General features: G+C 34.8%; 1 protein-coding gene across 2 annotated transcripts in view; it reads right to left on the bottom strand.

The window, feature by feature from the left end:
- DYNC2H1 (dynein cytoplasmic 2 heavy chain 1) overlaps nucleotides 1-23,983 on the bottom strand; it is a 144,120-nt gene that overhangs the window by 96,335 nt on the left and 23,802 nt on the right. The window contains exons 31-55 of one of the 2 annotated variants that reach the window (XM_063394563.1): nucleotides 23,689-23,839; nucleotides 21,954-22,156; nucleotides 21,314-21,496; nucleotides 20,825-21,007; nucleotides 20,464-20,687; nucleotides 19,767-19,882; nucleotides 18,736-18,935; nucleotides 17,821-18,085; nucleotides 17,278-17,485; nucleotides 16,786-16,915; nucleotides 15,726-15,881; nucleotides 14,863-15,122; nucleotides 13,976-14,222; nucleotides 13,128-13,279; nucleotides 12,452-12,596; nucleotides 11,107-11,209; nucleotides 9,728-9,895; nucleotides 9,485-9,609; nucleotides 8,112-8,360; nucleotides 7,215-7,323; nucleotides 6,130-6,243; nucleotides 5,171-5,313; nucleotides 3,826-3,907; nucleotides 2,438-2,592; nucleotides 661-798 (exon numbers count right to left, since the gene is read on the bottom strand). In XM_063394563.1, coding sequence (XP_063250633.1) covers nucleotides 661-798; nucleotides 2,438-2,592; nucleotides 3,826-3,907; nucleotides 5,171-5,313; nucleotides 6,130-6,243; nucleotides 7,215-7,323; nucleotides 8,112-8,360; nucleotides 9,485-9,609; nucleotides 9,728-9,895; nucleotides 11,107-11,209; nucleotides 12,452-12,596; nucleotides 13,128-13,279; nucleotides 13,976-14,222; nucleotides 14,863-15,122; nucleotides 15,726-15,881; nucleotides 16,786-16,915; nucleotides 17,278-17,485; nucleotides 17,821-18,085; nucleotides 18,736-18,935; nucleotides 19,767-19,882; nucleotides 20,464-20,687; nucleotides 20,825-21,007; nucleotides 21,314-21,496; nucleotides 21,954-22,156; nucleotides 23,689-23,839 — 4,209 coding nt within the window. The remainder of the gene's footprint in view (nucleotides 1-660; nucleotides 799-2,437; nucleotides 2,593-3,825; nucleotides 3,908-5,170; nucleotides 5,314-6,129; nucleotides 6,244-7,214; nucleotides 7,324-8,111; nucleotides 8,361-9,484; nucleotides 9,610-9,727; nucleotides 9,896-11,106; nucleotides 11,210-12,451; nucleotides 12,597-13,127; nucleotides 13,280-13,975; nucleotides 14,223-14,862; nucleotides 15,123-15,725; nucleotides 15,882-16,785; nucleotides 16,916-17,277; nucleotides 17,486-17,820; nucleotides 18,086-18,735; nucleotides 18,936-19,766; nucleotides 19,883-20,463; nucleotides 20,688-20,824; nucleotides 21,008-21,313; nucleotides 21,497-21,953; nucleotides 22,157-23,688; nucleotides 23,840-23,983) is intronic. The other variant, XM_063394564.1, reaches the window with a different exon arrangement.

The raw sequence follows: 23,983 nt of genomic DNA, 5'->3' as shown, positions 1-23,983 counted from the left end.
AGACTCAATACAGCTTATCCCACATTTTTAATTCCGGGAAGCATCAATGTAGAGACCTATTGTCTACACAATTATTTTACTTGGCTGAGAAAACACTACTAAAGAAAATTACAGAATTTTGAAAAAAAAAGTCTACCTTTGAGCTGAAGAATAAAAATTCAAAGAATGATGAACACAGAGGTATTATCTAACCTTCTCTGAAGTTAGTTTCTGAGAACCAGACCTCATGAAATACATATTTTCTAAAAGTTCACAAATGTAATTCTACAAATTAATTTGCTGCTTATAATAGTGCTACTTTTAAGTATTTGGTTGAAATTTCCTTTCTGAGATAAACATAAAACCAATCAGTTTGGATTTACAAAGTTCTACGAAAACTTTTAGACAGACTAAACTACAACAGTGAACTGAAGCACAAAACTTGTACTGATTTCTTCCTACTCAACCAGTTCTAATCTGATTTAAATTACATAATCCCCAGTTGCAACTTTATTCAAGCCTCTAGGCTCATGACTTCCCTTAGGCAAATTCTTATAAATGCATCAGGTTTTTTAACAGTTGAAGAGAATACAAAACATAGGCAGTTACAGAGACCAAAGACAGGAAAGCAGCTTTTTCTTCCTTTTTCTCCCCCACTTTTGATGTGATTGTATACACCACCTGCATAGATACGGTAATTTCTTGAAGAGCAGCATCAGCTTCATCCTGCTTTGTTTTGAGTAAAATGCTTTGTTCTTCAGCTTTCCTGTTCAGTTCATCTACCAGGGCTTTAGCTTCATTCAGCTTTGAAACACCTGCCTATAAAGTTTATAGGAAGCAGATATTTAGTAAGAAATTTTAAGTACTTAAATTAATCTTTGCTACAAATAGTATGGACAAACTAGGAAAAATGTAGACTAAGTTTCTTTTTTAAATTAATTTCATATTTTCTTGACATTATTTAATCTAAAAATCAGATCTGGCAGCTCCAAATGTGTTGTTCTATTATTGCATCCAGAAGATAAAAAAAAATCTCAAAATAATAAACTTTTAATGAAACAACTAGCACGTAATCTTTTTCCCAGTAATTCAATAGCATTTCAGTTAACTGAAATTAACTCAATGTAACTATATCTCCCCAAAAAGCAAATATTAAAAATTAAACAGAACAAAATAGATTATCTGATTTCTACATATTTGTACACTCTCTAAAAAACACAGATTATATATAAAATAAAAATTCAACTATGCTTAACTATTTTCTTTATTCAGATTTTCTACCTTGGTTACTTTATGCTTATTATATAATATAAATATTTCAAGATGTATTTGGAAAAAAAATTACTTGGAAGATACTTTGATTTAGGATACACATCTCTAATTTTCCTGTAAATTATTACCTTTATTTAACCAGAGCATTTAACAAGTAAATGATGGATCATCACAAACAAACCCCAGCTGCTTTCTAAATAAACCAAAAAAAAAAATTTCTATTCTTACAAATAGAAATCTTGTTAAATTGCACATTACAGTGATTGAAAAATATTGGCAGGCAGAATAAAAACAAAGTAGAATGCAAGGCAAGGAGGTAATTTTGTTTAGACAAGTGTTTTAAGAAAAAAAAACAGATTTGCATAGGTGTCTCCAAAAAGTAGTAAGGGTCACTGAGAACACGAGCTGAAAGGGATAGAAGAAAGTTGTCCTAAAGGACCATACAGCTCTTTCCAAAATATACTGTGGGGAGGGAAGAAGGTATGACTGGAAAGATACCAAATAGGTTTCAAAAATAAGGATGTTAAATGTACAGCACAGGAGTAAAGCAACACCTGTGAGAAAAAGTGCATCTGGGCTACAATGGCCCAGAGGACTGATGTGTGCCAAAGGAATTCAAAACCAATTCCAGAACACAAAAGGAAAGAAAATCACAACACAAGGAATCCTGGTCAAAGCTACATAAGAGCACCATGAGGTTAACGTAGGACATAACACTTTGTAGAAATAGAAGAGAAAATCACACAAAGCAGGAAGTTGCTGTCAAGATATAAAGAAAGTGATGGAATACATAGCTAGGAAGGGAACTTTTATAAAAGCAGAGGCAGGACTCATATGGATGAAAAGATGACAGGTTTTTAGCCACAAAATTCCAGTACACAAGGCTGAAAAAATTAGAAGTGCTTTTGAGTACATTTTACTCTTCCAGTAAAACATGCCCAGTCTGATAGGTTCTTGAGGAAAAGTATTAATAAAAACAAGAAAACCACTTTTCACTCTTTCAGGCACTTCTACAGAGAAGGGCATTAAGATTGGTAGTATTCCTCCCCTGAAACCACAGCATGAGCATTTGCCAATAGAGGACATCACAAAACCACGTTAGCAGCTACAGCTCATTAATACACAAGACATTTCCTAACTCAAGAATATATTGAAAAGCCATATGTTAAATGTTTTAAACACATACCTGCAAGTGGTTCTGCCTTTTTATTAGCTCTCTTCTTTTACTGTTATTGATGGTACTGTATACATGAAGGAATGTCATATACCTGCTAGGCGTTGCTCCGTATACTTTACATGATTCATGGATTGCCAAAAACGACTTCAGAAAAGCAGAATCACCTGTACAACGTCATTTGTTACACAGATAAAATGATACTGAATTTTACCTCACATTAAAAAAACCAAGAAAAAGAAAGAGAATATGCTTGTTTTTCAAGATACAAATTAAGAGTATTCAAACTAGCACAAAGACTACATGTTTTTAACGTACTTTCAGGGAAACAACATCTAAATACATTTGCCATGCCTGTTTCTCAGAAAGAAATACACTGAAATTTTTTGATGTTTGGAAAAGCCAGTAAAATTAATTGCAGACTACTGAGAACTAATCATATAAGAAACAACTCCCACAAAAAATAAATTTTAAAATATTTGAACTTTTTAAGAAATAACGCCCATGTGGTTTTGTCTTCTCTCTTATCTCTGATGACAGGCAAACTAAAAGGTTCTCCTGCCATTCAGTTTGTTGAAGTTTCTCAAAAGAAGCCCAAAGATACTGTAAAATAAACTGCATTACCCTACAACAGAAAAAAAAAATGCTAAAGCATATCTACATATAAATGAATGCCTCTATTAAGTACTGTGGCCTAGATTAATTACAATGATCTAGGATAAGGAGGGATGGTAATGTAAATACCAAATACTATTTTCGGCCATTATTCTGATTGGCCTATTAAAAAGCAAAATGAAACAAGACAACAAGTGATCCACTTCCCATCTTATATTCTGTTAGTTCCATGACCTCAAAGTGCTATTATTATAGGAAGTGACTAAAAGTAGTATTCTGCAAGTGAATGCTGGCACTGGTCTCTTAGATTATGCTTGAGACACTATTTTTAGCAGGACTAAATTTAAAGTCTTATGATAAAAATCAATTATTCTGAAAAAGACGTATTACTTACAAGAAAGTAGTTTTTGAAATTAATAAAGTAAAATGAAGATCTATGAAAAGAATAATGGAATATATAAACTGAAAAACTCTCAAAACATCAAATTTTCAGGTTGTGAAATAACATCCACATAAAAGGAAGACACAGACCAAAACTAGATACATCTCATAAAACTGAATATACACAGTGACTGCTTGTGACAGAAGAGACTGCATTTCATCAGCCAGGATGTATGTTCCAGACTACTGCTTCCTTGTGCAAAATGCCTGCCACGTGAACAACACCAGATTCTATGAATATGCCAGTAAATACTTATTCAAAGTATTGATGTTATTATCTATGCCCAAGATGGGATCGACTGTAATAGCAAGAACAGTAACTAGTAGGTTGATCTTAAAATTACCTGAATTTTTTTTCTGAACTTCTTTATGTGTTGTTCCAGTCTTTTCTTGTTCATCTGAATCATACAGAAGCATTTCAGGTATCTAAAAAAACCACGATTTTTGCACAAAAATTACGAACAATTTTAATTTGAGTTAAAATTAAAAAAAAACCAAACACAAACCTTCAATCTAGTTTCTCTGTTGAAAAGACTGAAAATGATACACTTAGTCAGAATAAGGAATCTACAGAATACTTTTAGCATTAGAAAGATAAATTCTGCCTTTCCATGTCACTGATAACTCCCTATTCCCTCAAGTGGAAGATATTTTCCTGGCTGTAAGGAGCAGCTTATTTACAAAGGACCTAATAATAGTGCAAATGTTGAAGTCTTAAAAGCATATACAATTAAAGAGGAAATAAGACAGCCTTAATCCACATTCTGCCCATGCGCACACTACCCACTAATTGACCTTCACCGACATCACTTAGAGAGGGGAACAGAATGATGGCAACGCTGTGCTGGTGCTGTTTATGTCAGTGCTTAAGGGTTTGGTTTGTGTTGCTCTGTGTGACAATCACATGCATACACGTCCATGGACTTCCCACAGCGTCATAGATTCCTTCAGGTGCTTCTACCTGCTTCAGCATGGGGCACTCCATGCTGCAGGTGGATCTCTGCTCCACTGTGGACTTCCATGTGCTGCCCCACCATGGGCTGCACCACGGGCTGCAGGAGAATCTCACCTTTTGCACCTGGACAGCATCCAGCCCCTCCTTCTGCACTGACCCTGGTGTCAGCAGGGATGTTTCTCTCATGTCCTACTCCTCTCTGTGGCTGCATTTGCTCCTGTACAGTAACTTCTTTCAACTTGTTAAATGTTATCCCAGAGGCACTGCCACCACTGCTGTTGGGCTCAGCTTGGCCAGCAGCTCACCTTTCTTGCAGCCAGCTGGCACAGACTCCACCTGACATGGGGGAAGCTTCTGGTAACCTCTCAGAGAGGTCACCCCTCCAGGCCAACCTGACACCAAAAGCTTGCCACACAAGCAAAATACAATTGGCTTTAAGGTTTTGCTTGTAGTCTGTATTTTGTTCTTAAATGCTGTGTTTGATCAGAGTCACAGTAGTCAGCATGTTGCTCAAGTCAGCCCACAGAGAGAACAAAACATAACGTTACTGGTAAAATAACAATGCTAGTAATACTTAACTGTTCTGCAGTTGCAGTTCTAAGAGTGTACAAAGAGATTAAATAAGCACAGTGATAATTATTCCTTCACAACTTTAAATCTCTTGACCTTATTCACCAGAGCTCAGTTATATTTAGAGATACTAATTTAAATAAGTCACAATTAATGCAACTTACCTTTTTCATACTGTCTTTTGACCAGGTTTCCATCCATAAAACCTGACATTTCTTATACAGTGCTGGATTACTTTCACAGTTTATTGTGAAATTTGAATTGGTAGAATCCATGATCAAGACAACATGCAGATTTTGTTGGATCCCTAAGAAAATGTAGTAATTTTTTGTACATAACCATTTGACTACATGATGGTAGATTCACTGTAAATACAGCATAATTTACTTTCTTTCAAATACTTATCACAAGGTAATTTCTGAAAAAAGAAAGAGCCTATAACATCAAATCAAATTAGGACAGGAGTGTTTGTAAGTAGAACCTTATTTATAGCGATGAATTCTTATTATGTATACTACAGTGCATTTTTTAATTCTGAAGAGCTGACAGTATTTAAGCAGAAAGCACTAGTTCTCATTCTAATTCATGCAGACCAATAAAACCAATTAGAAGTCGTTCCATGGCCAGCTGCTATGACTATATTCTTTTAGTCATATTCTTTGCTTTATTTCTAAACTATTTAATCTTGTCATTGGGCCAAGGAAGAAACAAAAAATAATTAAGAAACCTATCTGTAAACTTGCTTATAATTACTCAGAATTCAAAGTGATTTGTTGTACAACTGACAAATAAAAGAAATCTCTGTGTTATATATATATAAACACTCTATAAATCAGAAAATACTGGGAACAAAAGCTTTCTTCCTTCTAATTACTTTCAGCAGCAGATTACATAACATTTGTAAGACATTCATCAATACAAAATTTCCAACAGAAAAATAAATTTTAAGCTGAGGATTCTGCGCCTTCAAATATCACAAATATTATTCCTGCCTGCTATTTAATAATTAATTAAAAGTTAAAACTGCATACAATAAAAAGACCATGTTAGGAATTATTTGTCTATTATTATACCACTTTCTAAACTTCATATTAAAATATAACTTCTAATTCTGTTGACATACGGTATGTGAAATAGTTGAAAATTGGTCCTGTAAATCCATCTTGTGAAGCTTGATCCTTCAGAGGAGATAGCAATGGTTCTAATTCTTCTATTTTATACAGCCCAGGAACTTCTCCTGTTTTAAGAATGAATTTAAGTCAGATAAAACACACTGTAATTCTTTAAATTGCTTTGAAGGCTTCCCTTGAATCCTCTATAGAAAGAATTCATATCTCGTAGTATTCACCTCTATACTTTCTTGAGTATTATCCCATATACTTAAACATTTTTCGCATGATACCACAAAAAAAACCTGAACCAATTACAATGATTCTATTTAACAGTGTAGTTTGTTTATATGGCTGAAATGTGTTTGAAAAAAGTTCTCTCAAATCTACCCAAAGACAGTGACCCTGTACTCCACACAAAACAAATCAAACCAAACTGTCGTGCAGGACACAGGAACATGAAAGTGAGTATTCGTCTAGATCTTAGACATGAAGTTTTAATGCTGGATGATGACAATCTGATACTGTAAGTGGATTTGGGGTAGCACCTTAGAGATAGGAAAATCTGATACACTTACTAATCAGCTGTTAAACTACTGCAGTTCCAAAAAAATCATTTAGCAAGTTTGACTCAATGATCCTCTCTCTGATCCAGGAACAAAGCTGGACAGTAAAATAAAGTCCCTTTTGTTACTTGTTATTGTTATTTATCATCTCACTACCTTCAAAAAAGTGAGCTTTGCTGGTGACTATTTAATTTCAGTCTACGCAATCTAAAGCATTGGAAACCTTTCAATTTTGAGTTTTATTATAAAAGGGAAGCTATGAAGTACAATGCATTTTCATTTTGCTATTACACTGTTATAAAGAACTCCTTGGAAAGGAATTAAAGGAACTGAAAGCACCTGTACTATAGGGTAAATGAAAGGACAACTAAGTGAACCTTGCGTCAGGTTCTTACATACAAGCACTCTAACTAAAACAGCACAGAAACCTTCTGATAGAGACACTGAAATTAGGAAACATCATCTAATTCTCCCTCATTGAGCTAAGTCTGCATGGTAAAACTAGTACCATAACCTCCTTGGACTTGACTCACCTGAGGACAGTAAACTGTTGACCATCTCCAGGAAAGTGGAATGAACAAACTGATAGTCTTCGAGCAGGAATACCACCTGCTGTGCTTCAATGCCTGCAAGCTCCATCACCTAGAAGCAGGGAAGACGTGTAAATCTCAGTATTGTTCAGAAGAGAATGATAATCACGCAATATCCTGAGCTGGAAGGGACCAACAAGGATCATAATCTTTCCTTGACTATATATTACATATGTGTTTTCTCCACAGCATCTACACTACCATATATTTACAAAAGATTTCCATGCGATTCAGTTAAAAGAAATATAAAATATAAAGAAACATTTTTCTAGATATATAGCTAAGTAATGAAAAAATAATTAAAACAGACTCTTTCATAGAGTATATTTATGTATATGACTCGATAGAACTGTAACCCTCTTTAGTGTAGGCATAGATCTAGAATTTTCTTTAGCATTGCTGAAGGAAATGAGAAACTGTTGGTTAAAGGTTTGCATATGGTTTAAATAATATGTACACTTTCATCAATTAATAAAATTTTATTTGATTCAACTACTATAAACTGGTGGATCATAGTAGAGACAGAAAATAAAAGTATACACCAACATGGAAATACATACATGAAAAAGCCTTTCTAATATTCACATAAACTTCCTATTTGTAAGTTCTACAACAATCAAAAAGAGCTCTGGTATTCCAAAAAGAGAATTTTGGTTAGCTACTGTAAAGAACATCCTGCACATGTAAAGTGAGAACTTGTTTCATTTAGACAGCCATTTTTCTTCTCTTAAAATATGTCTTTTACACAACCTTTTGTGTCCCTCAAAATTTCCATATTCTTTGTTTTTTCTTTAACATACACCTACAGCATTACAAAACAGAAGAAACTGAGTGACTTACATATTTAAGATCACTTTTGAACTGCTTCAGCTGATAACCTCTGGAAATCTTGGGAGTAATCAGAACAGCTCCATGCATATGACTAACTAAAGAGGTAACTGTTCGACGACCGACACCACTCCGTCCTGCCAAAAGCAGTGATCCTCCAGGGAAACTCAGCACTCTGTCCACTTTGGACATATAACTGAGGACTTCATGGAACAGCAAAATATCTATCTCTTTTTTGTCCCGACCATAATGAATGATACCCTATTTTAGAAAAAGAGAAAAAAAAAAATCTGATCACTAATAATAAATAAAAGCAGTAAGATATGAAAACATCCAACATTTAAACATTTAGAAAAGAATGGCTTAATTATTTTTGTGACAGAATTAAGATACCTCACATACCCTTTATAAGTAATAAGTAATAAGTAAATATTTCAATAATGTGCATATCACATTACATCCAACATCAGAACACCCTGGAAGTCTTTGATATATTGAAATAGGAATCTATCACTGAACTAATTAAAATAGAATAATGGACCAGAACCAATCTGAGCTGTGTCTCTGAGTACAGATTAATTAATAACCCAGAAGAATGTTTTAGGCACCTAATTGCTGCATAATTGCAGATTATGGAAGTTCCTAGTGAAAGACACATAACAACAGGCCCTATGATTAAATTATGACCATTTTATACTTATTAAAACCTCCTCTTTGAAGCCAAATGTAACCATGCAGTCAGAAAAAAAACCCAAAACCAATGAACTCCCTGCTTACTGAGGCTATTGAATTTCATTATTTCCCATGTGGTGTATTGGTCACAATTTGGCACTTAAGGAGAGGGAGCAGATTCCCATCTGCAAGAGCAGTCCGTCAAACACTATGACTAAGGGTGACGATCTCAAAACTCTCATCTTAAAAATCAGATAGCCTAGCAGAGTTAAAATCTGCATTTCCTCATCAAGTTCACTTTTTGTCCTTTACTGCTTAAAAGCATGACAAATCTCCAAACAGTCCATTTGCATTTCTTCAAACAAAAATTATGTTACCATACTGCAAATTCAAAAATAAATCATTTAATAAATCACTTAGGTACTTGAACAATACACAAATATATACAGACATAAATGTTCCTCAAAATGTTGGTTCATCAAACTGTTGTAAATCAGCAGCAAATGCAAGTAAGTCATTTTAATAATGTGACCTTGCTACAAGATACTTCCTACTACCTGCCGCATAACAGCAAGTCTTCCCTTGCTTCACCAAATGCAAAAGGTGATTCTTTGAACAAGGGGCGGTCCCCACCATAAAACTGGTTGCTAGCATGTTACTCTTCACCAAAACTGCCTGGAATCATTGCTGAATATTCTTTAATCGTGTCTCACTTTTTGAATAACGTCTCTCAGGTCTGTTGAGTTTAGTCTGCCAAGCGGCCTCCCATGGGGTGGTAGTGCCTGGCCTGGTGTGACGAATGCCTCTTGACAAGCTCCCCAAGTCACATAAAAGGTATCTGTGGGAAAAAAAAAATAAATTGAAACATTGGTGTTCAACTCATATGCAATCTAACTTGACTAGGCACTTCCTACACAAATATTTCAAGTTTGTGTGGTATGCTTCAAATGGCTTACCTGCCATATTGTCCAGAACATCTGAGCCCCAATCACCCTGAAACACTTTGGTCAAAATGTTATCAAACATTTGAAGTTCTTTCACACCAACAATTCTGTCACGGAACAAGCGACGTGCTTCATAAGCAAGCACTTCCAATACAAAGTCTTCAGTTTGTATCAATGAGCCTACAAAATTTAAGGAGAGAATTAATTTTACGTGTTTTAGATTTTCAAATTTCCATTTTAAAAGATGAAATAGAAAATGAGCAAGAGAAATTACATACCAGCAGGAGAGCATTGGTAAGGAAGAAATAAGAGAAAAAGTAAACATTATGAAGTGCTTTTTAATGTCTTCATGGATCATTACAAGATAAAATGAAATATGTTCTATTAAAACAAGTTCTCTCTATTAAAACAAGTGTCACCTTTTTACAAAACTGAACAAGGTGTTGCACACGACGTTAGAATTAAAAGTCAGTTTTCCAGGCAATGAAACCAAGAAAATCCAGAAGATATTTTTAAATGAGAAGAGAAAGACTCATAACAAAGACTAAAATAAGAATAAAACCCCAAAACAGTCTGTATTAGAAAATGCCTCTAGAGACTCCAAATCTTAAATATTCCTCACAAACATAGAAAAGGAAGGTGAGTAAATAACAAGCCTTGTTGTTCATCACTGGAAAAGCACATGTATACATCAACATTAGATACAATTAAGAAGCCCTTAAATGAGCTGAGTCATTGATTGTCAATGCAGCTTTTCTGATATCATTCAAGCTGCAGTTATTATCTCATGATCCCAGAAAATATGTGGAAAGGGAGCACAGCATTCTTATCACTTTTATCCTCTTTAAGAAGCCCTCTATGCAACCTTCTAATCAATGTAAGAGCTAAAACATAATGAGTAATTGCTCGTCATGTAGTAATAATACCAATTCCAGAGACAAAAACAAGTTTAGAAAGCAGCCTAAGAAGTATGTGTATGAACCAGGTTTATACAACCAGATATAGCAGGACAAGCATGAGAGGCAAGACTCCGGGAATCGAGAAAACAACACATATGCTCAAAAAAACCCCAACACAAAACTCAAAGAACCACAGAACACAAGAGTAGGGGGCACAACTGAAGTTCCCATTGTAAGAATGCAGCCCCAACCTATTAACTTCCCTTAAACCATAAATAGCCCCCACACATATTCTAAAACATCATTGGATTTTTTACACTTGTTTACTCTTATGTTATGGAATGAACTGTCAGGCATTTTTTCCCTCTGTTGAGTTACATATAGTTCACAGATTAAAAAGATCAATGTGAAGCCAACAGTAAGACTGACATCAATAATAATCTAGACCATTTTAGAACGAGTTGACTAATGAAAACCAAGTAAATGACTTACCACCTTCTAAATTGTATCTGAATAAACCAAGAACCCACTGAGTAAGAATACATGGTGTAAAAAGGTAATGACTGTGATCATCAACGGTGAATTTTGCTCGTACCTAAAAATGGGAGTTAAGGAAAGGAAAAAAAATGGTATTGTAAAATGTAAAGTACTTTTTCTAAGGTACCAGATAGATTAGTTTTCTAGTTGGTGAACATTTAGATATTTTACGAATGCACTCCTTGTTTAAATCTTGTTTTCTGACCATGAAAGATTTTCTCAGAACATCTTTTCTGTACCATTTTTGATGGAAAAAGCTCCACATCTCACCTAGGACTGTTAGGTGCACCTAGGACTGTTAGGTGCTGTTACTGCAGTATTATTAGAGAAAATACATATTTTTTTAAAACAATACCAAATATGAAACACAAAGGCAATACTGAAATGTAATAAAAAAACCTACCTAAATTATTAACATTTTCTCACTAAAACCTACCTAAATTAGTAATGCTTTCTCACTACAAAATACTACATAGTCACTCTTCTCCCAGAGAGGATCTTTGAATTTACAATTATATCTTTAGTTCAAGGAATAACTGCTTTCACCAGTTATTTGATCACAGTGTAATGAGACAAACTCATATTGCTTGGAATACATTGATAATATCACATGAAACTCCTGCTAAGAGATGCAAGCCAGTCAAGTGACTCAACCCACATTGTAGTCAAAAGGATCAAGTCTGTATCATGCTTCTGCCTGGATGGGGACATTCATACACTCTGCAGCAGGCACCACACAGTACCTTCCCCAGGAAGGCTATGTACTGATTATAAAAAGCAAGCAGTTAAGCATTTTGCTAGATAGAAGTAAATAAAATTTCAAGTGGGAGGCTAAAATGCACTTGTGTCCAGTTCTACACACCTGTTTTTAACAGTGTACAATTTTAATAGGTAGTCCTTGATGTTTGTAAAGGACGCTACCCTCATATCTCCTTCTGTGTTCATAACAGCATCCACAACAACTGGGCACACAATCATCTGTTAAGTAGGAAAACACTACTACCCACATTTTATAAATCAGGAACTGAAAGTATTGAAGTGTTAAGACGCATGCCAAAATCCTAAAACAAATTTATGGGATACCAAGAGCACTTACTGCTTACTCCGCTTACTTCTAATATCTAGTATTCTCTGAAAATAAGAAGTTCCAAAATTGATACAAACTTTATCAAAAATATATAAACTTAGATTTTAATACTGATAAACATTTTTACTCGCTTGTTAATATCAAAAGCTAATTACTTGTAATAAAATATTTGAATTCTCCATCTCCTTGAAGAAAGAAAAGAGGTTTCCGTACCTGTTCATAGATCTGAACCATAGATCCTGCTAACTGATGTATTTTTGGTAAAGAACCCCAAACAGGGTGATTTTTTAGGTTTTTCTGTAGTACGGGTTCCAAGTAGGCACTATAAATAGTTTGCAGTTGTTCTCTTTCTGGATAGCTAAAAAGGGGAAAAACTAATCATTATGGACTTTTTCTATTTAATTAAAACTGAGTTAAACTTATATACACAATTAATGAGAAATTTAATTGAATAGCATTTCCATCCAGCAGCTAGGTAAAATCATTTTATTGCAGTAGGCCACTCTCAGAAATTTTCTAAATACATCTGTTGATATGGTCAAACTAAAAACAAATAAATAAACTTAAAATTCTCTAATTTTTTAATCAAATAGCACCTTAACATAAAGGTGCAGAAAGCAGTTTAACTACAAGCAAAATTATCCAACAGGAAACATATTTCAAACACTTCACTACCAACAGGCAGCTCTAGACTTCTCTTAGCTGGACTCTGGTGCCTAAAGGCACCAAATAGCACCAAATCTGAAAATCACAAACTGTGAGAAAAGATGAAAGACTAGAAGAGCCACATCTTTGTAAAGACTAAATTGATCCTAAATTGATCCTGGGGTCCTTTTAAAGAGAGGCTGAGTCTGAGTTCTGAGAGTTAGACTAATTCACACATACTTACTCAATTGCACAGAGACGAACAATGGAAGTAAATCTGGAGCTAAGTTTATGTCTTCCTAACGTTCCTCCAGCTGACATGGAAGCCACAATTTGGATGTTTTCTAAACCAACCCATTCCAGATTTTCATCATAAAATCCTTGATACGTAAGAACCTTTGATAATTAAATAAATACTTCATTACAGGAAACTCAACAGAGTATCATACAAAATACAATAAAAAAGTGAGACGTATACTATTATTTCTGCTTTCTCAATTGCTTGAGGTATCTTACTCCTCACAATTTTGTCAACTGCAGATTTGCAGGACTCCATTGCTTCAATCATTAATAAAGATGTTAAAACAGATCATGGCTTCCAAGTAGACTCTGTACCACTGATGATCACCCTCTGGGCCTGGCTCCTCAGCCAGCTTTCTACTCATCTCACTATCTGCTTATGCAGCCTGTATCAATTGCTTTTCTTGGGAGGATATTTTGGCAGACAGCATCAATAGTCTTAGTGAAGTCCAGGTAGACTATGTTCACTCTCTTCCCCTCATCAAGCATGACTTGCCCCTGGTGAACCCGTGTTGACTGCTCCTGGAAATCTTGTCATTCATATGGCTACTGCACTGTAACTCATTGACATAAGTGCTGTCTTTATTTAATTATAAATATCAGCCAAATAAAAATGGTATCTTATTTCTGGCTAACATCCACATAGACCATTACAGCACAAACAAAACTAATGCCAATACAGGATATTAAGATTTTAACATTAAAATTAATCAATGTAGATATTTACTACATACACTAAATTATATCCAGTATACTTGAGTCTCTTTATAAATAACAGACATAAGTGTTCACCTGCTGCAGAAAAGCCACGAGAGTGCTTGTTCCCCATTTATCAGGTTTGGGTAGATTGATGTCTTTTAAGTACAGAACAAGCCTTTCACAGTCCTTTGGTCTGTACACTCGTCCAGTGTTTGTGCTGATCACAATGCAAGTTTGACTTAATTTCTGTAGAAGATGTTGAGAAGTAGTCTGTGCACTGCAGTGAACAGTAGCAATCTGAGTGGAGCGGAGCTGAGAAAATGCATAGTGAAGCAGCATCCTAGAAAACCAAACATGTACATACATATAGGCATAAATAAATTAAAATGCTGTGCATCCAAAGATATTTTATAGTTTTTGAATTAAAATGCATATACTACATCCTATATTAAAGGAATAGGTGGAGCATGCGATTTGCTGAATTCAACATTCTTGCCTTTAAAACTGTAACATTTCCCATTCACAAAATTCAGTGAAAGTGTAGTGTATACACCTACACAAAACAAACAGCTAATTGAATACCTTGATTATAGTGATCCAAACCATCTAAATAAGGGATCTAATAAAGGCAACAGGATGTGCTAAATTGAGTTGCCTGCACAAGGCATCTAAATCCTCTTGAAATGAGACTGGATCTCATGTGTCTCTAAGCTGCTGCTCCATGACAGTAGGTTTTCCAAAGATCCTGTTTCATATCTAAAAGCCACATTCAGATGTCTTAGATGCATAGTAACAGTCTGAACTGTCTCAGGAGAACTTCATAAGAATTTATTTGCCACTACATATGGTTTGTTTAATTAATGACCTAAACAAGTCATATTCTATCAGAAAGTCACATGATAAAAGCATTATTTAAAAAATTACAAATTCTGTCAAAGAACTAGAAGTACATTCTATTTAAAGTAGGAACTATTTCTTACCCCTTTCCACATCCTTCAGGACCCACAAGAAGAAACGGCTGCTTATTATTAATATCTAGCCATGGTCTAAAGTAATCTAAACCTCTCTGCATGTCAGGGGTTTGGATGACAGGAAGTGTTTGGAGATTACTGAAGTCATCAGCTTTTAGGTTTTCAGGTTTTTTCAGCTGATACAGCATTAGCTCTCCAGTGTCAGTGTTATAATACGTGTCCAGGGGCTTCCTTGGATCAGGAGGAGTCTCCTGTGCCCAACTGAAGATCTTTAGAAAAAAATTTAAAAAGCTTCAGTTAAATCCATACTCCTAACAAGAAGATCTACCATTTCAAGCTAAAGATTGTTAAAAGAATACTTATGTAAAATCAAACATGTAATTATTCGATAGTTTGAGGCTGCCTTTGAAAATTCAATCACATCATGCATATGCTTTATGATTAAGTCCTTAACTAAACAATAATATATTACTCTTCCACTTTTTATAATATAAAGAAATTAAATTAAACTGTATTTTAAAATGTTTTACTTTTTTTTATATTAGGCATCCTAGTAAGAAGAATACCTAAGAATATCTCCTTGTTGAGGTGCAAAGTTCTGTTACTATTCCAAGTATTCTGAACAGAAAAAAAGCCACAAAAATAAATCTGAATTACAAATACAATACATATAGACAAATACAGTCTGCTACAGAGGGTCCTTGCACTAAGCATTATGGAAAAAGGCATTTCACTATCTCTTGGTGCAGGACTAAAGGACTGCTGCCTGGGATGGATGCAATGTATCAGTGACACATAAAACATCCCTTTGCTTCTCAGCTATCTCTCTACAGATAGCACAGCTCAAAATCAAATTAGAGCACAGAGATTACCTCTTTTGCAAATTCTTGTCGTGACTTCATGTTGAGATTGCCACCAAGACCACGTAACAAGTTAATAATAAACTGTCCACGATCAGTACTTCCATGAAGATGAGACAGTCCATTCATCACAGTTCCAACTAAACTTGTTTCCACTACAAAGTCATTCTGTAAATTGAAAGTTGTAGCAGATTTAAGTACATTCTTCAATATAAATGTGATGTGTTGCTAGCATGCTGTTATTACCCATTGCTTTTTGACATTTACACAAATGAGGGAAGATCCCAACACTGCTATTGTTCTAGAAAATTCTTGACATTAAATTATTTCTAAGCATTGATTTGGAGGTTTCAATTCCAGACCATAAGTTCACGTAATTTAGGATAAGCAATCAGAACTTTCCTCACAGATTTTGAGAATCTGTAAGGAATAAACATAACTCTACACTTGAAACCTTCCTTTTGAACAGACTCTTTATGGATTTTGCTTTTTGGCACCAAAGGGAATTTCCAGCCTCAGGAACAATGTCATGGTTTTTCCTTTTCCTTTTTCCTTTTACTTTGATACTCTAAAAAATGCCATGGGTAAAAGAACTAGGAGGAAAAAGAAGAACACAATAGGACCTGTATGTTCCCAAGGAGGAGATAATGCACATCTCTTACACAATAGCACACTGGCCACAGCAGTGGAGAAGTCTCCTAAAACACATATTCAGCACATAAGCTACTTGATCAGCAAATCCAGCTCCTCCCAGAAGAGAGTCTCGGAAGCATCATTAATGTGATCACAGCACCAAGCCTGCCAGAGTACAAGAAGGGTTGGGACACTTGCAGGTGTATGGTTTGATTCTTGGGGTGGCCCTGTGCAGGGCCGGGAATTGGACTTCAGTGATCCCTCTGGGTCCCTTCCAACCCCCATATTCTACAATTCTGTGATTCTATGAAAAAGCGCTGATTTTTTTTTTATTATTTACAGTTCAAAAATTAATCTGAATTATCGATTCAGGGCTCAACTAGAAAAATGGATCATACTTAACAGAAGCTGAAATTTTATTAAGTATTCATTTACTAACCTTCTTCACAACCCAGTTTAAAGCCTTTTCAAAATAGTCTCCAATCCAATTTTCAAGGTTGTATTTGCATTCTTCAGGCTGACTTCTTATCCAAGACTTTATGAGAGCATTAAGATCTGTATCTTCATCACTAAGTCAAATCAAAAGAAGATTCAGATAAATACAAGTCACCATTGTCTTTAAATAGACTGTTTTAAAGGAACAACAAAAGTCCAGAAAAAGTCTGGTAAAATACTTTAACAATTTCTAACTAATATTTGGGATCTCCAGTAAAGAATTCCCAATGTCTTTTAGAAAATATCTGAGGTATTTCAGTCAAAAGTTTATAACAAACACCAGAGAAGAGATACACAACCTAAAGAAACTTCCTCAGTGATTGGCTTCCTAAGTGTAAGCACTTAATCAACTGCTCCCTTCACTTGAGAGTATCTTTCAAGAAAAGTAAGTATCTATTTGCTTACTTTAAAAGTATGTAATGCTCCTGTGGCTTACCTCAGAAAGATCATTCCCATTCGAGATATTGTAGCAGGAGAGGCACAGCTGAGGTCATGAGTTTCAAATATGAAGTTGACATTTGAACCAAACTGAATTCTTTCTCCACTGGGCATAGTCAACAATTTGTTGTCATCCAAAACAGAATTCAAAGATTCAATCCATTCAGGATCAATATCACCATCACAAATTATCCATGAAGTAACTTCTATTTCCAGACACAAAAATAAAATATCAAACCCAAGAAAAACAGTATAAAAATATTACTCCTTGGTATCTTAATGTTATTACTCTTTCTTCATTATGACTTACAGTTCTACTTCTGTGAAGACACTCCTCACATGCTTTACCTTCTGCTGCCTATTTTTGCTTTTTTATCACAAAATTTGTAAAGAATGTACTCAGGCTTTTGGTTGTAATTGTTACCAGAAGTTTTTCTGGCCTTACGCTATCCACAACTAATACCACAGTATAAAGAAGTCCTTGAAAAAGAACGATTTCAGTAACTTCATGTACCAATCTGCAAGCTCCTATCAGACATACCTCGGGGCTCTCGCACCACTTGCCGAGCGCTGTTTGTGAGCACTCCGTCAGACCATTCCCTGGTGTCCATGTCAATACGGCCCAGCAGCTGATGCCGAGGCATGGCTTTGGGGTTCATTGTGTACTGCTTCACCACTTTGCCAGTTTTACCAAGGGCTGTCTTCAACATCCTCCAGAGCGTTGATTTACCTCCACCACTGGGACCTACGATAACTACACCCATTCTCTGACGCAGCTGTTCATATAACTCCAAAGCCTTCTTGATCTAGACAGTGAAAGAGACAATGGCTATGTGAAATGGTAAAGCTAAATCAAACACGTTCCTTTATAGTGTTTCTGAGATTTAGTTTACATGCAGACACTTTCTATAATTGTGGTTTTTTAAACAATATATATTAGCAGGTATAGTTAAAATTATGATACTAAAGTTTATGAAGACATTAATTTAGCATATTAGAAGCATTTCACTAAATTATTAATACAAAGATAATAGCCATCTTTAGGCATATTTTTAATAAGAATTTAACAAATCTTCACAAAATTTTGTCAAGTTTTACAATAAATAAATAAAAACAAGGTGGAGAACTGCTGGCAAAAATCACATATTCATGTATTTCATTTTTTCACTGTCCAAAATATTCATTGGCATTTGTATTTGGCTTGAATGAAACTCTGTGTCACACGTTCCCTCTTAATTTTCTTTGCACTATTTTTCTTTCAATTACGTAACTGATCTACCATGCTTTGAACACACATCTAATTTTTTGTACATGTGTAATTAGAATCTAACTACCAGTTACTCTCACTTTCTTATGAAAGATTTTTCAGAAGAAAACAGAAATTAGTTAAATGAATGAAATATTAATCAGTTCTAATTCAGAACAATACCACTTCATTGCTGAAGTTGATGTTTACCTGTGTGCTTATAATTTCCAAGTTTGCTTCCTCGAAGACTTGTTGTAAAGCTGCAGTTAACTCAGCATATTCCACATCTTTAGAATCAGTGCCAGGAAATACATCTTTCACCAGCTCATCAAAACGTGTGCAATCTGCAAATGTAAGCTTTGATGTGGTGTTCAGCCGCAAAGCTTGAACCACTATGTGACTTTCATTAACTGGAAGGAAAAACAAGGAAAACAGATCAGTTTAGGACTGAGTCAACATTGCTCACATGTTGAAAGTGGAATTGGAGGACAGATTGCAGAATTCCAGTTCATGTACCATTCTACTTGGAAGCTAGGCATAGTCAAGCATACTTACTCTAAGTACAATATATGCCCACAAATGCATTCTATGCAGATATGAGGTAGTTATGCTGCTGCTCAGATGCAGACCGTTTGTTATGTCAGAATTTTTAAACTTTCAGATATACACTGTTTAAGCAAACAGGAACCAGCAGTTGCCTCCTAAAGATGTGATATGCTCATCCATTTCACACGTTTTAATTCCCTCTCATTTAACACCCAAACAACAACAACTTAAAAAGTCTTTTAAGAATGCAGTGACTCAGTCTAGTCCAATATATTTCTATCATTCCTACCCTATCCTTCTATTTGTTTCTGTCTACCAATCTGAATCTAGTGCCATGTGACAATTTTTGCAAAACTCAGAGTCAAAATGGTCTGGTAACGAATGACTACTGACAGCATCAGAGGATTTCTTGTCCTAAGCCAAGTGAAAGTAAGTCTTGAGAGTCATTTAAAATGATTCCCACATGAAGTCCTGTAATCTGTATTCTTATCATCATATAAAAGCTCAATCTAGAATAGGATAAATTTTTTGTGATCTCCTAGTGAAGGCGGGCTTTCATAGGTATTTTCTTCTTTTCTAAATTGCCCACAGATACAAGCCACAGCTTTTTAAAACTCCAGTAAACAAGAAAGCTGGAGTGAATTACATTTCTACAAGATCCTAAAGAATCAAAAGTTTGGTATGGTCATTTTTACCTTCTTGTTTAGCATCGCTTTTCTTCAGCTGATGAAGAAGACTACCACAGCCTCTCAAAACAGTCTTCAGTGCTCGTAAACCCCAATCATAGTGCTGCTGTGGTGTCAGAAGCTCCCTGAATTTAAAAACAACAATATTGTAATAAGCTCTAGGTGACAGCATCTGAAATTTTGGGTTGGTGAGTGAGCACACTTATAATACAGGTTTGGTCAAAAGAGAAACTGGCATGAATTTGTAGAGTCATCTGAAATGCACTTCATAAATATAGCAATGACATTCTGGAATTCTCAGAGGGGTTATATTAAACACATATTTATTATCAACCCTAACAGCGTTCATTATAACTTCTGATCTTTGTACTCCCTAAAGCACATAGTTTTAACCAAAGAGTCACTTGCATTTCAACAATTTTAAGAGTTTAATACAACACAATGCTTGTGAGCATTCATATGTTCACCTTCATCTTTAGTGAGACACTGGGGCAGCAGCAATTTTCTCCCTTGAGACTGGAACTGAATTCAAGATACTTTCACATCTCAACCTCCCAATATATTGCAGTATTTTAACTTTGTAAGTTAAAAGTATCTCTGTACAGTGATTTGCAAGGTAAACCATTTAGATTTAAGAGCTCTACGGGCAGAGAATTAGAAAGGTAACTTTACCAAGGAGGGGAGAGGTGGGGTGGTGAAAGCTTACCTTGCTAGATTAAAAATAGCCACTAATTTTCTACCCAGTATTTTAGCATCCTTAAAGCCTTCTGAATACAAAATAACTTCCGCAATGAGTTCATTGTCTGGATGAGTCATAGCAACTGGCCTGAAAAGTTGTTTGAGGTTATCAGGCAGTTTTTGTCTTCCTCCATAACCTTTCCCAGCAGGATTCAGAGTGATAAAAATTCCGGAATTAGGGTCCATTTCCACCTAGCATTAGAAGTGCATTGTAATGACATATTGTCAGATGAAACAGTATTGAAAAATGCTGGGTGGACTATGTTTAGTTAGAGCAGTCAGTTTTCAAGTGTGGCCAAAGTGAACAAGATAATGAAGTTTTGCTGTACCTTTTTGCCAAGCATCTCACACACAGGACTGTGTTTCTTCAATGCATGTTGAATTGTCTGAACCTGCATGGATACTGCAGACAATACAGCTTCTTCAAGTCTATTGAATTCATCAAAACAGCCCCAAGCACCACACTTCACTAAGCCCACAAATATGCGTCCCATTGACTTCACATCAATGCCCTTGAAATTGAAAAGAATGTTGTCAAAATTCAAATAACAAGAAAATATAAAAGAATGTCTTCCCATCCACTAAAAAGCAGGTTCTTGAAAATATCCACAAATTTCTAATGGAAACTGACAAATTATTGGAAAAATTTCCATAATAATTTCAATACAAATACTACTACAACTACTACTACTAAATAATAATCATCATTTATATAATAAAACTTACTATAATGTTAATATTCTTTCTGGAATATAATATTGCTTTATGAAGTATGGGTATAGATATCCATTTCTTAAGTTAAACAACAACATATTCACCTCATCACAATTAAAGACTAGTACTTGTCTTCCAAGAATCCCACCCAAGGCCTTTACTGATTCTGTCTTCCCAGTTCCAGCGGGACCATAGGGATTTCCTCCAAGGCCCATCTTCATGGCCTGAGTAAGAGTTAGGTAACACTTATCTGTCAAAGGTGTATAAACAAGTTTTGGGGAAATCCCCTGTAGAAACAAAACAAATTATATTGATTGGTAGACAGAAAATACTGGCAATTTAATTTCATTCATTCTATTCACAAATAATTAATTTATATTATCAAAATGATAATATAAGGCAACAGCCGAAACTTCTGTCTCATTAGGAATATGAGTTTGTTTAAAAAGCTGTCCTGGTTTTATATCAAATGCCAATATATTGTTCAAATTTTTAATAACTGCAGATGAAACTACACTCGGATATATAAAAAATACTTATATTATAATGCAGCTACATTGATACAACTTATATTTGCCCCATCAGCATCAGGAATGAAAGTTATTACCCTATCTTTTAATATTATCTACTAAACACATAACAAAGTCTAGAAAAATGACAACAGTTAGGAGACAATCAGTAGCATGTATGAAATGAGGAAGTGTTTGACTCATATATAAAAGCCACTACATAAAAATACCACACCTGATACTCATAAGTATATTGGAGTTCAGCATCTACCATCTGAACATAACATTTTTGGTTGTTCATATAAAATCTCAGCTGCTTCTTCCAAGCCCAGTCTTCAATACTGTGAACCTCAGCTTGATTCAGCTGTTTCACCACATCAATGTTATGAATGATATCAAGAATCAGAGCTTTAAGCTTGAGCTCGAGGATTCCAGATTCTGAAAATAATCACACCAAAAGAAAAAAATGACACCAGTGTAGCAAGGAAGACACATGTTACCCATTCAAGTTCATTGTGCTGCTTTCTATTATCACTAGATTTTATTTAAATCTTGTTTGAATTATATACAGGTTTTCTATTTTCTAAAGCAAGCAGCATAAAATAAGATCTTGACTATTTCACACACTGCCACACTTGACAAACAATGTAAATCATGTAACTTTTGTCATTTTGAAGTGATTTTGTATGCCTCTGAATGGGTGGGGAGGTGAGACAGAGGGAGAGGGGGACAGAGGGGAGAGAGGGAAAAGGAAAGGGAGAGGCTTTTCTGCAAAGCAGTTTATGCCAAGAGCGTTAAAAGCCACGTCCACTTCAGCAATCAATGTGGCCCAACCCACTAAGTGATCTGCTGAGCATCTGAAAATCATACTACACACACTCCGGAGATTTTACTCAGAATAATTATGGTGATGTGAAGTGGAAGTTCATTAACAGACTGGGTGCCTTAAGTGTTCTCTTAGAGCATATTGTTTAATTTAGTTTCACTGGAAGAAATCCAGTTTGTGTGTTTCTATACCATTCCATGATGGAATTAAAGCAAAGTAAGTAAGAATAATCAAAATCTCACCTACTTTCCAAACTAAAACATTAATTTAATGTATTATACAATAGATGAAATGAACACTCCTCTGTAACTGATGAAATTTCTCAAACAGCTATTGCAAGAGCCCAGAAAGGGAGCTCAGATAAAGAACCATAGAACTTACAGACTTCTGGAGGTAGGTGATATGAATCCTATTTATCATTTATGTTTACATGTTTACAGTTCACAAATTGTAAACTAGTATTTAATGCAGTATGCAGCTATACAAATGTGGTGGAACATTATCAACTACGTATCAAATTGAGTCTTTTTATACCTAAAATAAAAGCCATTTTACCTAACCCACAGTATAGACTTTTTATCTGAGGTAGGCACTCAAAGCCCCACCTCTTGTCAAAAGAGAAGAAAAAGCACTCAGAGGCAGAACTGTTCTAACCCCTTCGGATATGTAAGATTCAGAAGAATCATGTCTTGAGAATAGCTAGTGTATTTTGCCTCAAAAGTACTCAAGAATTATTAGATCAGATGAAGATGTGTACATCTAATATAGAAAAAGAGAATCACCTGCACAATTGTACAGAATATACTAACTTGACATAATGTACCTCAACTGCTGTTTTGCCACTTCCTGTGAAACAGTAGATACATAAGCTAAAAGATAGTAGTTTATTAAAAAATTAAGTAAAGAGGTCTCCAAATACATCAATTCTCCAAGATAATTTCTAATCTAAATAAAAATCCTTTTGTTTACTTTGAAATATTAAAGGCTCTAATCTTAGCTGTAATAGTGAGTGACTTTATGTAACAGCTTTATGAACTAAGATTGAAACAGATTTATGTAATTTCCTGTTTAAACAAAGAGAATTAAAAATACTATACAACAGCAATCATAATAAATAATTATATATTAATTATCATTTTTATACCTGTAGTCCCAGTATCTTCTATGCCACTACCAATGCTAGTGTAATGGTCCAGTTTAGCTGTGAGTTCTAATTCTAATTGTTGCAGATTATGATTCTTGATAGCATTTTCAACATCTTCCGTGAACAGAATTTGTTCTGCCAAGGAAAGAATCTTTGGAAGAGAAAATTCAAATTATATTTTATAAATACTGAACACATATAAAAACTTATCAGTTTTTAAATTAATTTGCAATTGCTTATTATATCTGGTATTTAAAATATTTTATTGTATAATTTTTAAACAAAACTCTACATT

This window comes from Prinia subflava, chromosome 3 (genome assembly GCF_021018805.1).
Source record: "Prinia subflava isolate CZ2003 ecotype Zambia chromosome 3, Cam_Psub_1.2, whole genome shotgun sequence".
In the NCBI taxonomy this organism is placed as follows: Eukaryota; Metazoa; Chordata; class Aves; order Passeriformes; family Cisticolidae; genus Prinia; species Prinia subflava.
Note: the sequence above shows the minus strand (reverse complement) of the source record. Positions and strands in the feature narration are given on the sequence as shown.